The 15,200-nt window shown below is 32.5% G+C and overlaps 1 protein-coding gene across 2 annotated transcripts in view; it reads right to left on the bottom strand.

Annotated features, from left to right (window-relative positions):
* The window catches only part of LOC123701620 (rhophilin-2), a 68,750-nt gene that overhangs the window by 38,422 nt on the left and 15,128 nt on the right, over window positions 1–15,200 (bottom strand). The window contains exons 1-2 of one of the 2 annotated variants that reach the window (XM_045649102.1): window positions 6,081–6,133; window positions 2,443–2,576 (exon numbers count right to left, since the gene is read on the bottom strand). In XM_045649102.1, coding sequence (XP_045505058.1) covers window positions 2,443–2,487 — 45 coding nt within the window. In that variant the 5' untranslated portion in view covers window positions 2,488–2,576; window positions 6,081–6,133. Of the gene's footprint in view, window positions 1–2,442; window positions 2,577–6,080; window positions 6,134–12,021; window positions 12,355–15,200 lie in introns of those variants that run through there. The other variant, XM_045649101.1, reaches the window with a different exon arrangement.

The following is a 15,200-nucleotide window of genomic DNA, read 5'->3' as shown; positions in this document are numbered from 1 at the left end:
TTCAAACAAACAAACAAACAAACTCTTCAGCTTTATAATATTAGTATAAATTACAGCTAATTAATACCACTTAATACTTCAAATTCCGCTTGCGCAATAGTACCTATACCTAATGATACAAAAAGTTAATATATTTCCGCCAATCGTATAACAAGTCCGGAGTCCGGACTCGGAGCTGGACTATAAATCGATTGAGTCGTTATTATGCAATGGAGAACGACGACCCGGACAGAGGATGCGTGGAGTCGATGGGGATTTTAGGCCCCGTTTCCACCTGCAAGAAAACTTCCGCGAGAAATGTCCGGCAGTCTGTCTGACAGCAACTTGCAAGTTGCAAGTCTACTTGCAGGTGGAAACGGGGAATTAGACTTGCAAGTTGCTGAAACGCGGCCTTAGTGTGATTTTTTTTTTGGATCGTGTTTCATATTTCACTGTTTTAGATAGATAGAGTTTCGAAAAATCTGTATGGCGAATTATGGGATCTTAAGTCGATGGAATTGAAGACACCTTAAAACATAATACTCATAAAAAGAAAGAACTAACGTATAAAATTAACTGTGCATTAATATTAAATGCTGTGATATATTTTACGTGTATTTATTATACTCATGTACTTACAAATTGAAAAATATTAAAACAACAGCGACTCCACAGTTTTCCGCAAAGTTCATTGCCTGTAATCTATTTATTTACGTACAGGGAAGGAACCTGCGATGTCACTGCAACTGGTTTACTCTGATTCAGGAATAAACGAACGCGCAATTAAAAGTTCCTACTTATGTGATTTTACGTTGAGAAAATGTTATTAAATTATTTTAGTTTTTTCATTTGTAATTGTAAAAAATTATAAAATAATTAGTATGTACATTCTGTGCCCTGACTTTCCATACATAGAAGACCAAAAAGTTCTAATAATTATTGAAACAGGAGGCACCAGAGTTCAAATAAAAAAACAATCATCAATATCTGCTCACCCAGTCGATAGTTCAGAGGTACCAAACCCAAAAATACATTTGTATTGACAACCTTTTTTTGAAGTCGATTGAAAAAAGTTTAAAAACAACAACATATTGCATCATACTAGAACCCGATATTATATAATATTACAGATGCTATTTACTACTATCTAATACATAAAAGCAGTGGTGGCTCAGTGGTGAGACCTCGGACTTCGAATCGATAAGTCCGGGGTTCGAGACCAGGCGAGCGCGCAGGAATTAAATTGATTTTTCAATTTATCTGCGCATGTTGTAACATCACCACTGCTCGAACGGTGAAGGAAAACATCGTGAGGAAACCGACATGTCGAAGAATTTAAAAGTTCGACGACATGTGTCATCCGCCAACACGCACTTGGCCAGCGCGGTGGATTATGGCCTGTACCCTCATAGGAGGCCCGTGTCCCAGCAGTGGGAACGTATATGGGCTGATGATGATGATGAATACATAAAAGTGGCCCATTGATGGAAAATTTAGTATAGATTAGACGTAAACAGCGGTGGCACACATTTTAATGAAAGGCTCATAAAAGCCATAAAAAATTGTTGATTACAGTTATTTATAGCAAAATACATTTGAATATAGAACGTTTATTTATTTATTAAGGCGACTACACCACCGAAACTAGCGCCCCCCCAACATTTTATTTTTTTACTCCTAAACCAGATCAAATTTAAAAAATCTAGCTCGGTACTTTGCTAGTATATTACTTGTAGTATTTTTGGTATTACTTTTCATTATTTTGCATTCGGTAAATAAGGAGAACTTTTGATTACCGCCAAAAGTGGCCACTTTTGGCGGTAATCAAAAGTTCTCTAGAATAATGAACAGTTAGAATAGTGAAAAGTAATACCAAAAATACTACAAGTAATATACTAGCAAAGTACCGAGCTAGATTTTTTAAATTTGATCTGGTTAAGGAGTAAAAAAATAAAATGTTCGGTGGCGCTAGTTTCGGTGGTGTAGGCCTCTTAAAAAAAATACGTAAACAAGAAAAAACAATCTTTTTTCGTTTTTTCTTTCGATGACTCCGTGAGTTTTCAATCGATTGAGGTTATTTTTTATGCATTTAAGAGAATAATTGTCATTCGAGTCACATTATTATACAATTTAGATTAGTAGCAGACACCCCAGGAAGGTCAGTGACCTTTTATTGTAGAAAATATTTATTTACCAATATGTTACAACATTTGTACCTACATACGTATAAAAGATCGACATTTGACTTGTTTTAAATAAGTCACACTCGAAATACGTGTAGTAGACGTGCCAGAAGTGAAACTTCTTTTGGCAAGATTCAAAGATACAAAAATCGTCGCCTTACTCCATGACGTGACGGTGTTGCCATGACGAGACCTTCAAATTTTACTGTCAACGCGTCTATAGAAGTTTCACTTCAAAAATGAAATATATTATTGATAAAAGTTATAATTAAAAACTTACCATAATCAAAGAGGACATTTTCATGATGTTTTCGTTGGTCACCATCACAAGTTACACTCGTTTATTGTACTTGCATAAAAACTATAGAGTCGATTTGTGTGTCATTTATTCGTGTTTATAAGTCAATATAATACCTATGGGATGGAAAATATTTGTTGCAAGTTTTTTGATAAACTATATATGACACAACTTTGATTGTGTTTATTATAAGAATTTAGTTTACGTTAGACTGCTGTAATGTTTATTTTGTCGTTATTTATTGGTTTTTAAAGTTTGTTTATAATATAACGATACTGTTATGCCCTATGCATTTCGTGGTAGTTAATATATTTTATCGAGATGGTAAAGTTAAGCATTGATAAGCGCGGTCAGTAGATGACGGGTCATACTATCCATCCTTAGGTATTTTGTCTCATCTGAATTTAAATTTGAATTTAAATTATTTGAATTTTGATTCAAAATCATTCTGTTAGAATTAAGATCAAAAATCTTTTAATCAAAGGGTACGGAAATATTTGTGCTAGATACTGACCAAGGTTTTGAAAACATCAAACCGTCATTAATATAAAGAACCGTTAACACCATCTCGAAAGTGTTACCAATAAAAACAAAACGTAAGAGGCACTTCGAAAAGAAAGTGTTTTCTCTGAACGCCTGAAGCGAAAAAACGACCAATTTGATGTTGTAATGTAGGTTGTTAATGCATTGAGTTAGAACCGGGAGAGTGTAAACGTAGCATTATTTAAGCTAGGCTTTATGGGAAGCTAATAGTTGACTATCAACTTCCCATAAAGCCGCTTTTTTTGACCGCCTCCTTGGTACAGTGGTTGACGCGTGAGCGTAGAACCGAGGGGTCCTGGGTTCGATTTTTGGGTCCTGGACCGGTGGAGACGAAGAAAAAAAAATGTCTCGGTCTGGTAGGACACAGAAGGCTGATCACCTACTTGTCCCTAAAGAAAAATCGATCAGTGAAACAGATGTATGTATAATGCATCTGCCCCTTACCCCACTACGGGGACATGGGACTTCACACTTTTTTATGGGAAGCTGTGTCTTGGTAAGATCAAATTCAAGTATTTCTATAACTTAAATGTATATTATTTTACAATATACTATACCTACCTACTAGTTGTGCCGAAGATCAGGTATTACTATTTACTATAGCATTGATATTAGTCCGATGTATATAACCTATATTACTGTAAAATTTCATTAAAATCCGTCCAATAATATTTCGTAAAAGCACGTAAAAGAGTACAAACATACCTTCATCTATTTTACAAACTTTCGCATTTATAAAGATATTCTATTTAGCTTATTTGGACATATTGTATGAAAATTTCAAGGAAGGTATTAGAAACATTATCAGCAAGAGATGCAGCTGGAACATAATATTAAAATGCAGATTTGTATTTCCTAGTAGGATTTTAAATCAGTCAGAATGATGGCCTTAAAACTGTTTCTAGCCTATTGCCTTCAAGTTCCAATCTGTTTAACAGTAATAGATGGAACTGTTATCAAGATATTATTGCTACAATAATAGGTATTATCCTACTAATATTATGAATGCGAAAGTTTGTGAATGTAGGTATTTATTTATTTTTATTTATTTATTTATTACACTTCATTGTACAAACATGAATGGACAAAGCAGAAAAAAAGAACAAAATCACAAAAAGGCATCATTTGTACAAAAGGCGGCCTTATTGCTGAACAACTGAATCTCTGCCAGGCAACCTGGTAGGAAAGGAAATGTAAGAAGGTATGTGTATTGTGTACGTACAGGTGTGTATGTTTGTAACTCTTTTACTAAAAACTACTGAACTGATTACAATGAAATTTAGCACACATATAGAGGGTAACTTGGATTAACACAAAGGATAGGTTTTATCCCGGAAATCCCACGGGAACGGGAACTACGCGGAATTTTCTTTGAAAACGCGGGCGAAGCCGCAGGCAGAAAACTAGTTATATAAAAATTTGCAATGCGCTGCGCCCCGTAGCACCTAGATTAACAGTGGCCTATCATTTCATAATCTTCTTTACTGAATTTATATAAAATAGTTAAGTTTTTGCGTGATAGAATAAAAACATCCATCTTAGCATACATGCGAACTTACGTATTATTAAGACGAGATTATCTAAGGTAATTTGTTAAGCTTGTTGAAGTTACTTATATTAATTATAATGTAATATTATTAATGGTGTTTAAACATCTAGTTACTCATTAACGAGTGAGTGGTTTTGTATGTTTGCTTGCTTTTTAATCAGGACTGTACGTATAGTATAAAATTTCTCTTGAATCTTTGTGGTAGATTTAACGTTACTAAAATGAATGTTGCATACAAAGACATATTGTGATATCCAAACTGGGTTTCAAAGGAGAAAATCTTTCGTTTTTCGTATCATCTCGTAAAGAATATCGATAATATAATCGACCAGATAAAAATTATTCTATAGCGGGACAGAGCACGCTCAAAATATCGTACGTATTATTGTTTCTACCTATATGCAAGTACCTATTCTAATGGAATGTAGAAGTTGATTATTATTTATTGCATTTATTTTATTAAATTTGTAGATTTGTAGAATTGTATCTTTGATCTTACAATAGGTACATGCGAAATTTTATTTAAATGGAGAATGGAGATGCCCCTTTAGTTTCTGTGATCTGCGGAGATGCCCGAACTCTTTTGGGCCATCTATGAATGAAATTTTATTTCTCAGTAGGTAATGCTAACAACTATTTTTGAATGTGTACCTAGACTAGTGTTGATTTTAATTTTCATCCGGATCCGGGTACTACGAGTGAAACCGGGGGTTAGTCGGTTAGTGAATATAGGAATGTCATAAACCGCGACCGTAGTCGTGCGAAAGTTAAATAACAACCAATTCGTATTGTCCAAAACCTCGAGTCATCGGTCAGTAAGAAAGTAAGAAAAGTGATGAATAATATGACCTTTTTCTAAACTTTACCGGCTTTTAACTAAACAATAAATTACTTTTACCAGATTGGATAATACTTTCGTTTAAAACTTGTTGCGTAATTCGTCAGTATGAATGGGTTAATTTGGTTTAATCTGATTAATGGGTACGTTAATTTTATATGCTTTAAAAAGGCGGGAAGTTTTCGAAATTTTATTTGCGTGTTTTCGGAAATTTTCCGATAAAATAGATTTAATATTGTTAACTGTAAAGGCTATAAATAACTTCCTAATATATTATAGTATATTTCTACATTCTATTTATAGTTATTATGTTAATTAGTTACGAATAAATATTGATTTATTATATTCCAAACGGTAGTGGAGCGTTGAAGTCTTTTACTAGAAATCAATTCTTGGTTATTTCCTGTAGTTTGTTATTTTATTTATTCTATTATAAAATTATATATATTTATAAATGAATTTACCTAATGCAAAAGTTCGTTTTCATATATACCGTTTGTGGAATTAATAATTTATTAACACTGAAAAAACCAATTGAGAAAGCTAATGATTTTAAAACTTTCGTGTAGGGTTATTTTAATTTTTTTTTTTGACCGAATTTCATTTTCAGGTTAATTTCCTTCAAGTGTATTGTATTGATTTTTTATGAATTTTATTTTTTTTTCAAAATACATTAAATAGCACAATTACCACTAGAAAACACAATAACAGACACTAGCACAATCACTTCACAAATAATAATATTATTATTTATATAACTCCGATGCGCGTGCGCTGAGCGTCGCGTCCGCGCGGGAATGTGGCTTCCAACTGTGGTGCGTTTACCGTGATTTGATTAAGGCGAAGATGGAAGCGTATGGACTCTATGAGCTTTTAATGGAAGTTTTGATGGACGGAAAGCAAGATAGAGCATAAGTATTGTCTTCGTACTAATCAGTAATTTCTGTATCCTATTTTTTATGTAAAGCTTTGTAATAGTGTTCATTTTGAAAAAAATTGTTCCTCAATGAATATTATCATAAGATAATCTTTATCATATTAACTAAATCCTCGTCATGAGACGGTTGTATAGACATTGAAAATGTCAGCAGAAACAGAAATTACATAGTAATTAAGCTCATAATCAAATTTAATTTTATTGTAATTAACTTGGTTACAGAATAAGTGAAGTGAAGTTACACAAAATTATATAATAATGATTATTATTTCTCCTTTATGTTATCTAATATTTCAACCAAAGTCCAAAACACATTGCGAAATATTATCCGCACGGATATTCCACGAACCAAGTTGCGGTAGCTACTTGCCCTTAAAGCACTGAACACGGAAGCCGCGCGCCCATCTGACCGATACAAACGCGCTCTAACTCCGTGCGTAGAACTTTGTAGGGAATATAGATTTGTAACGGAAAGAAAGATTGGTAAATACAATATGATAACAAATTAGTTTGTAGTTCACAAATTAGAATTAAATAAATCTAAATATATATTAAACAACAATTACAAAATATAAGTACTTATATATACTAGAGTGAAATTAAGTTTATTCTAAAATCATGCAGCTAAAGAGCATGATAACAGAATTGTTTCATAATATTTTAAACTAGTTTTAATTACATAGATATTAAAATAAAATTATTATTATTTAACTATATACCCACAGTTATATAAAATTATTGTACCTACTACCTATATATATGCATTTCTTTAATGGATGTATGTATAATTTAATTCGATCGAAAAATATATAATAACATAAATTCCGATCTATATCGCTTGTGCATATTTAAATTGAAATTTTTATGCGCCTAGTAGAATTACTTAGCAAAGTTTAGTTTAAGTGAATTGCTGTTATATTTTTGTACGGCTGGTTTTCAAAGTTTCCTACTACATAAGATTTATAATTTATATTAACACCTATAACCACAGAATAGTTAATAGTACAGGTATATAACGAAGTTACTATTTAGTTATCTAATAACAGTAATCCTTAAACTTATCCCTGTAAAACCATGGCGATGCCGCTGACCCGGCATCGCCATGGTTTTACAGGGATATATAGGGTTTTATATGTCTGCATCGACTGGTTATATTGAATAGTTATTAAAAAATATAAAAAATTATAATACAGTGCACTTTCATGCGTTACAACAAGGTTAAAACTTAAAACACTCAAAATTTCGTACTCACCAATAAGATAAAAAAGAGCGTGTGTGCCGACCACACGTTTCTGAAGTGAAACTTCTGTGACAAGATTCAAAGATACAAAAATCGTCGCCTTATTCCATGACGTGACGGTGATGCCATGAAATTTTACCTTGAAATCAACGCGCTTAAAGAAGTTTCACGTCAAAAAAAATTAATTGTATTTATTTATGCAGCATTAGATACCAATAAATGATAATAACAAAAGACCTCGCGACCGACCTCAATGTAGATGGGAATGCGATGCCATTTGCATATTATTGTATAGCTTTATCTTTACAATGAAAATTTTATATTGGTAGAGACCCGACTTTGCCTACGTTGTGTTTGTTGCGTAGTTAAATATTTTGAAATAACCGATAGTAAAAGTTTAATCGGTCCCAAAAACTAAGGTTTTCATAATATAAATGAAAATGGAATAAGATGCATAAAGATTGTATTTTTATTATGATTACAGATTTATATTTTTTTTTGTTTTATATGTAGAGGAGAACCTCTACTAAACAAAATAAATCACACTGAAATTTCTAATTACATTGGGAGTCACGATGCCACACAGATTACAGATATTACCTAATCATATAACAATTTTTCGTATTATTTAATCAAAATTAAAACTTATTACCGCTACACAGTCCCCTTCCATCATACCACAAAAAGCACAGCTTTAAAACCTTTCAATTATGCGGTATGCCATATTATAGCACTTTTGGTCAATCTGGCCGTAATTACTGCGTTCCTGCCTAAACACGTTACGAACTTAAAAACATCAATTTGTCATAAAAGGATGTAATGGAATTTAAATCACATGTACTTGTACATATAGAATGATAATTTGATTGATCAATAATGACGTTTATACACCGATGGGATAATAAGCTTTATGTTGGTTGATTAGGGCGTAAATTTGTGTGGACATGTGTGTCGGTTAGGATGGTATGGCATTTCAGGGTACAGGTAGGCTTGGCGCTTGCAAAACTCGATTGAGGTCAACTTAAATGAATTTACGAATGAATGAGTGAGTTCAAAAACCTTGTAGAGTAGGTGAGAATAGATGCTGCGTATTTATAAGGATTTATTCTACATTAATTTGCAAAAAAGAAGTTCAGGACCTGTGCCTATACCTCCCCATTTTTATTTGAAGAAAGGTTCATTTTTGTGTTAGAAATTATTGTTCTCTAGTCTAGTGATATTGCAAGATTGGTGCCATAGAATAATTAAAGACTAAGTTCTTCCTATTTTTTAAGAGATACCGAATTATAATATCGAAACTCCTGAAGCGTCACAAATTTCCTAACAAAAATACAGAGTAGACAATCTACCAGACGGTATAAAAAATTTAATTTGAAAAGTCTCTACATTTATTTACTCTATGTAAGTGCTACGAATTATCTCAAACGGGGCACGGAGCAAAAAAATACGATTACATCAGACATCAGTCTGAACTTTTTGAAGTCACCGTACTGGTGGAGTAGTTGTGTGCCGTGGCTTCGCTTGGGTTTAGTAATTTTTGCAGATTGTATGCGATTATTAAATCAATAATTATTAAGATGCTGCTTGTTCATAAATTTTCCTTATAAAGTGACAATTTTTAAAATTACTCTATATCGCTGGTTTTAAATCGATTGATAAAACTTGTATATAAGTTTACATTTCGGGAAGTTCCATATTATAAACTAGCGCGGTTTCACCCCCGTGGCTCCACTCTTGTTGGTCGTAGCATAGCGTGATGATATATAGCCTATAACCTTCCTCGATAAATGGGCTATCTAACACCGACAGAATTTTTCAAATCGGACCAGTAGTTCCCGAGATTAGCGCGTTTAAACAAACAAACAAACAAACAAACTCTTCAGCATTATAATATTATAGTATAGATAAATAAGAAGGAGTTTACAAGAATAGAAAAGTTTTAAATTCGAGATTTTTCATTTAATTTCTTTACACAGTTGCCGATCTTTTGATATAGATCGGAATTGAGAATCATCAGCAAATTATTAAATCACATAGGTAAATGGTAAATTTCTTGATCTATACATTTTGGATACTGAATAGCCTATTTTGATAAATCACTTTAAGTTTACAGGTATTTTAAGGGCATTGCAATTTCAAAGAATGCACTTTTCTAACAAAAAAATTGCAGTGAAAGTATCGATGATATTTCGTAAGAATTTAACAGCCTCGTTAATGTAATGTGGGAAAAATAACTTTCTAGTGGATAGACAATGGTAACACAGACTCGTTAAACGCCGTGGCGCAAGCTTATAGTTGTATGTGGTCTGTGGAGCGTTTCATGCTATAGGCACAATAAGCTTCTTGGGCACAATAGTATAATATATCTGTCAACTGTGCTATAGGTTAGGTTTCGGGGTTTAAAATGACAGAAATTACTTAAATTCTACAGTAACGACCTGTTGTTATCTATACTAATATTATAAATCTGAAGAGTTTGTTTTTTTGTTTGATTGATTGATTGTTTGTTTGAACGCGCTAATCTCGGGAATTACAGGTCCGATTTGGAAAATTCTTTCGGTGTTAGATAGCCCATTTATCGAGGAAGGTGATATATGATATATAGTATCATCACGCTAAGACCAACAGAAGCGGAGCAATGCGGGTGAAACCGCGGGGAACAGCTAGTTATATTATATGCGCAAATAAATAGCATATTTGAATTTATTGCAAAAATAACTATCTCAGAAATATTTATTTAATTCAGTATAAATATAGATGATCAAACATATATATGGGGAAAATGAGAACATTCATTTCCGTTTCCTCAAAATCAACAAACCACTTTCTTAGATCCTAGAAGGTGGTGTAGAAAAACTAGTATGTGTTTCCCGTCTTGACAGGTAGCCATAGTGTTCCTGTAGTGAAGAAAGTTAAAAATTGGCGGGAAATACTTTCTTCCTATGTTGTATAATTACTATGGTTTCAGACGAAGTAAACAAGTATTTAGTATAGGTATCTTTACTTCCTAACTAATATTATTAACTAATGGTCCGCCCTGGCCTCGCCCGTGATACATACATATTTAGGTACGTTCTTTCTATGGTTATCTAAGAACGATCCTCGCACTTCAAGGAATATTATAAAAAAATAATTAACGAAATTGGTTCGGTTGTTCTCGAGATTTGCGCTTAGCAACCCATTTGGCGATTCATTTTTTATATGAAAGTAACGAAATTGTGCTCGAACGGTAAACGGATAAACAGATACCGACATGTCGAAGAATCAAAAGTTCGACGACAAGTGACATCTGCCAACCCGCACTTGGCCAGCGTGGTGGATTATGGCCTGTACCCTCTTAGGTGGCCCGTGTCCCAGCAGTGGGAACGTATATGGGCTGATGTTGATGATGTGTGTTTGTTTTTCTTTCACGTCACAACGGATGATGATTTATGAACCTAACTGTATAGTGAGCAAGCTAGAGAGTGACATGACCCATGGGGTACTTTTTATAAATTGATTTTCTTTGACCATGCGGATGAAACTACTATCTATATCACTGTTGAATGAGTTTTATTTCTAAGTATATAAATAGATTAAATGTTATCTAATATTTTATCAAACATAAACGTTAACAAATATATGTGTTATCTAGATACTTTCCCACGATTCTTATTATTACTTCTATTTGTATAAATTCACATCAACAATAATATTAGAAAGAAGATTTTTTATAGCTTCATAAGTATGTTTGTATGCGACCCTTAGACTGGATTTTGACCTACTTTAAACGGACAGATATTTCAAACTTGGTACACTTATGTTGGAGCGTACTTTTTAGGTTTTTTTTTAATCATTTGTCAATTAGCATAAATGTAGGTTTTTGCAGGTTGATGGAGTATTTAAATTGGTGCAGTATTTTTTGAGTATTCCTGACAAACATTTTAAAGCACAAATCAACTTTTTATTATTAGCATGATACTTATAGATATATCAATGTAGATAACTTAAGAATCAAATACATGTAAATAATTATATTATAACAATACAATCGCGGCACACAGACCTACATGCATTTACTGGGAAATTGCACAACTGAAGATATGATGTCGTGACAAACGGACATGTTTCATATCTTTCTTGTAAATCAAATGTTACCTAGTACCCTACTAATATTGTGATGAGAGTTTTGATGTTTGATACTCGATTGTGTAGAAACGGCTGAACTGATTTAGATGAAAGCACATAATGCAATTTGACAGTACATATCCCAGATATTTTTTTACTGGTGTTAAAAAATGAAAATGTAGGTAACTAATTATGAATAATCATTTACTACTAAATGATTAATCATAAGAGAAGAATTGTAAAAGATGTTCGAATTATAGTTTGTTTTCTTTCAGAAATAACTTTAGTAGTTAATTATATTTGCACCGTTTAGTATGATAAAAAATGTATATCACAGCAATACATACCCGTATAAAAGGATTCCTCTTTGGCAAGTCATGGTCGACTTCGTCCCTCGAGCTGTCGTCAGCTGAGTTAACCCGAACGCAGGTCTTATGTATGGTTGGCTCACCCATACTCTGACATTATACACACACACGCACAATACACTAATAACTGTCAAACGAATTTGTTTAAAACTAAAAAGTTTTCACACTATTTAAAAATAGATTCCTTTTTCAAACTGGCAAACAACACAATTTTTTTTTCAAACTGACAGCACAGAACACAGATTATAAAATCGAACACTTTTTAAAATGAAGCGAAAGAAAGAGGTTGCACTATCGCCGCTCCGTTATTATCTGAAACAAAAAAGTTGAAACAGTTACAGTGAATGAGTTATGTTTGTATTATAATGATCTCATTGGCTTGTATCGCTATCTGATTAAATGGGTAAGAAATTGTTTAGTAATTGAGCTGTGAAGGTGACTGATAAGTGGCGGCCTAATTAACAGTTTCATAATAACTTCTATTCAATTTATTTATATTCACTTGATAAAAAGTTCTGGTTATGTTTTAATCAAATTATTGTTATTGTTCAATAATATTTATTTTCTGAAAATTTGCAGGTAAAGTCAATGACCTATAAGAATTTATTGCACCACTAATGAAGAACCAGTTAATTTTATGAGTCATATGTAGTATGAATAAGTTCCTGCAGCCCTTACTCACTTGTTTACAACATAATATAAAACACAGGTAAGCAAAGAAACAGACGCGTCATCTAAATATGTAAGCGAGTCATCCTAAATTTGTATACGAACGTTCAAAAAAAACTAGAAAATTTTCTGAAATGTACAATAACATCTTAATATATATAAATCTCGTGTCACAATGTTTGTCCTCAATGGACTCCTAAACCACTTAACTGATTATAATAAAATTCGCACACTATGTGCAGTTCGATCCAACTTGAGAGATAGGATAGTTTTTATGAAAAAAAACGTAAACATGTAGGTACCACGGGCGAAGCCGGGGCGAACCACTAGTATGATTATAAAAAATAGCAAGTGATATTTAATAATGATCAGTAAGAGGGTGGTAATAACACGTCACACTGCGTGCGCTTGTTGGAGAAAAGTGTTGTAGGAAGTAGGGGAAAGTTGACAAATTGAATGATGACTGGGAAATATTAAATAATACGTATAAAGATATATTAAATGTTTCAATTTTTACTGAGATTGGTTCAGCCAACTTTCAAGTATTGCTTATGATTTATGTATTTTTTATGTAATAATAATTAAGCTTAAAATTCATGTTTAAATAAATTTATTTTAATGACGAATCATTTTTATGAATATCAATTTACTAGAATCTAGATAATTGTTTATTTATTTACAAATCAATGTTTTACAAAAAATAGTAATAATTAATCATAGCAAAACAAAATGAAGAATCTTAATTTATATTTCCCACCAACTTAAGCTCAGTATAAACCGTAATCTTGATATTAACTAAGCACACACACACACACACACACACAAAGCATTCAATGTTCTTCACAGGAAACCTCACAGGATATTTATCAAATCAATCACATTGTCACTTTATGAGGAAGCCGGTTGTATCAATATTTTGTTTTGTTTACGTATCGTTGTGAATGGGATTACGATCTGGTTGACAATTCCAGTAATGAATAATGGTAATTCATTTATTTTTATATGTATATGTTTTTTTTTAGATAGATGTTTACAATTCACTTTAGGTTATCACGGAACTGTTAGATCACACACAAACTATTACCTGTTCCTATGTCGTGATCTTTACACTTAAAATTTATTGTTTAAATTCTACAACGGTTATCTAAATATTATTTAAAATCATAGACACACACACCCGTATTTTTCAAGATTTTAAAATGTCAATTTCCAAACACAACTGTAGCATCATGCTCCAATTCCTCTAACTTCCAGCGAGGCCGGTCCGTTCAAGGTTGGAATTAGTCGTAATGTTGTTATGTTCTATTCAATTACAGATATCCACTGTTCCTTGAAACCTGTGAACTAATATTTAATACTAGCTCCAATTCTAGTAGGCTAACACGCTTGATCTATAAAAAATTCTATAATATAAGGTTGCCTGGCAGAGATAGCTTTGAGCCATAAGGCCGCCATTTTTACATTTTAAATGGTTTTGCTTTACTTTTATTTTATAAGACTTGTACAATAAATAGTAAATAAATAAAAATAAATATAATATTAGCTCTGAAAGTCTCTCCAGACTGGGTTATAGTTGACTAAAAGGTTAGTAAAATTATTGTGTGGCTACGATTTGACCTGGGATCGAAGCAATATAAAATATAGCCTATAAATCAGTCAGGAATAATTTAGATATCTTTGGGAATATAATTGTACCTACTGAATATCGGTCCAGTAGTTTCGAAGCCCATTCATTCAAAAAAGAAAAAAGACGGGTTGCACTCCGGGAGTGCCGGCAGAAGTGAAAACTTGATTATTAACGTTCAGCATGTTTGATATTTTGGAATGGTATCCGTCTTACGCATGAAATATAAGGGCTTAAAAAAAAAAAAAAACATCCGTCTTACGCTTTTTCGATCAGGCCACGTGTCCTGACGCGAGTTTAAGATTTATACCCAACGACGCTAAAGAAGTTTTCACTTCAAAAATACACACGATCAATTCTTATATATTTGAATAGCTCGGGTCAATAGAATAATGAAAAAACTTAATGTAAATCGAACGCACTCTATCTTTTTCTACATTCGTAATTTTCATAATTGTTGATCCGAGGACAAAGACATCAAAATATATACGCTTTTAAAAACTTATAGACTAGACAAGATCTGTGCAGTATTGAATCAAGGCTCAACTCAAACATTTATTTACAAAATTAGACTTCTTAAAGTGCTTCTGAATCGAAATAAAATAGTTTACTACCATAGAGTAGTTAGATATGAGATATGTAACTAGTATGAGATAGGTATGTACGATTATTCTGTGGATAGTGTAATTAGACCTAGCACTGTGAAGTGAGAGTGATAAGTAAAATTAAGTATTTACACTCTGTATATTTTTACTCTATAGGTATTGTTATATGTACTAGTAATCATTTTAGTTTTTTTAATCGAATTGTGGATCTTCCTTATCTATAATTTTGTACTAATATAGAAAGGTAAAGTTAAAAATAA

The sequence above is a fragment of the Colias croceus genome, chromosome 22 (genome assembly GCF_905220415.1).
Source record: "Colias croceus chromosome 22, ilColCroc2.1".
NCBI lineage: Eukaryota > Metazoa > Arthropoda > Insecta > Lepidoptera > Pieridae > Colias > Colias croceus.
Note: the sequence above shows the minus strand (reverse complement) of the source record. Positions and strands in the feature narration are given on the sequence as shown.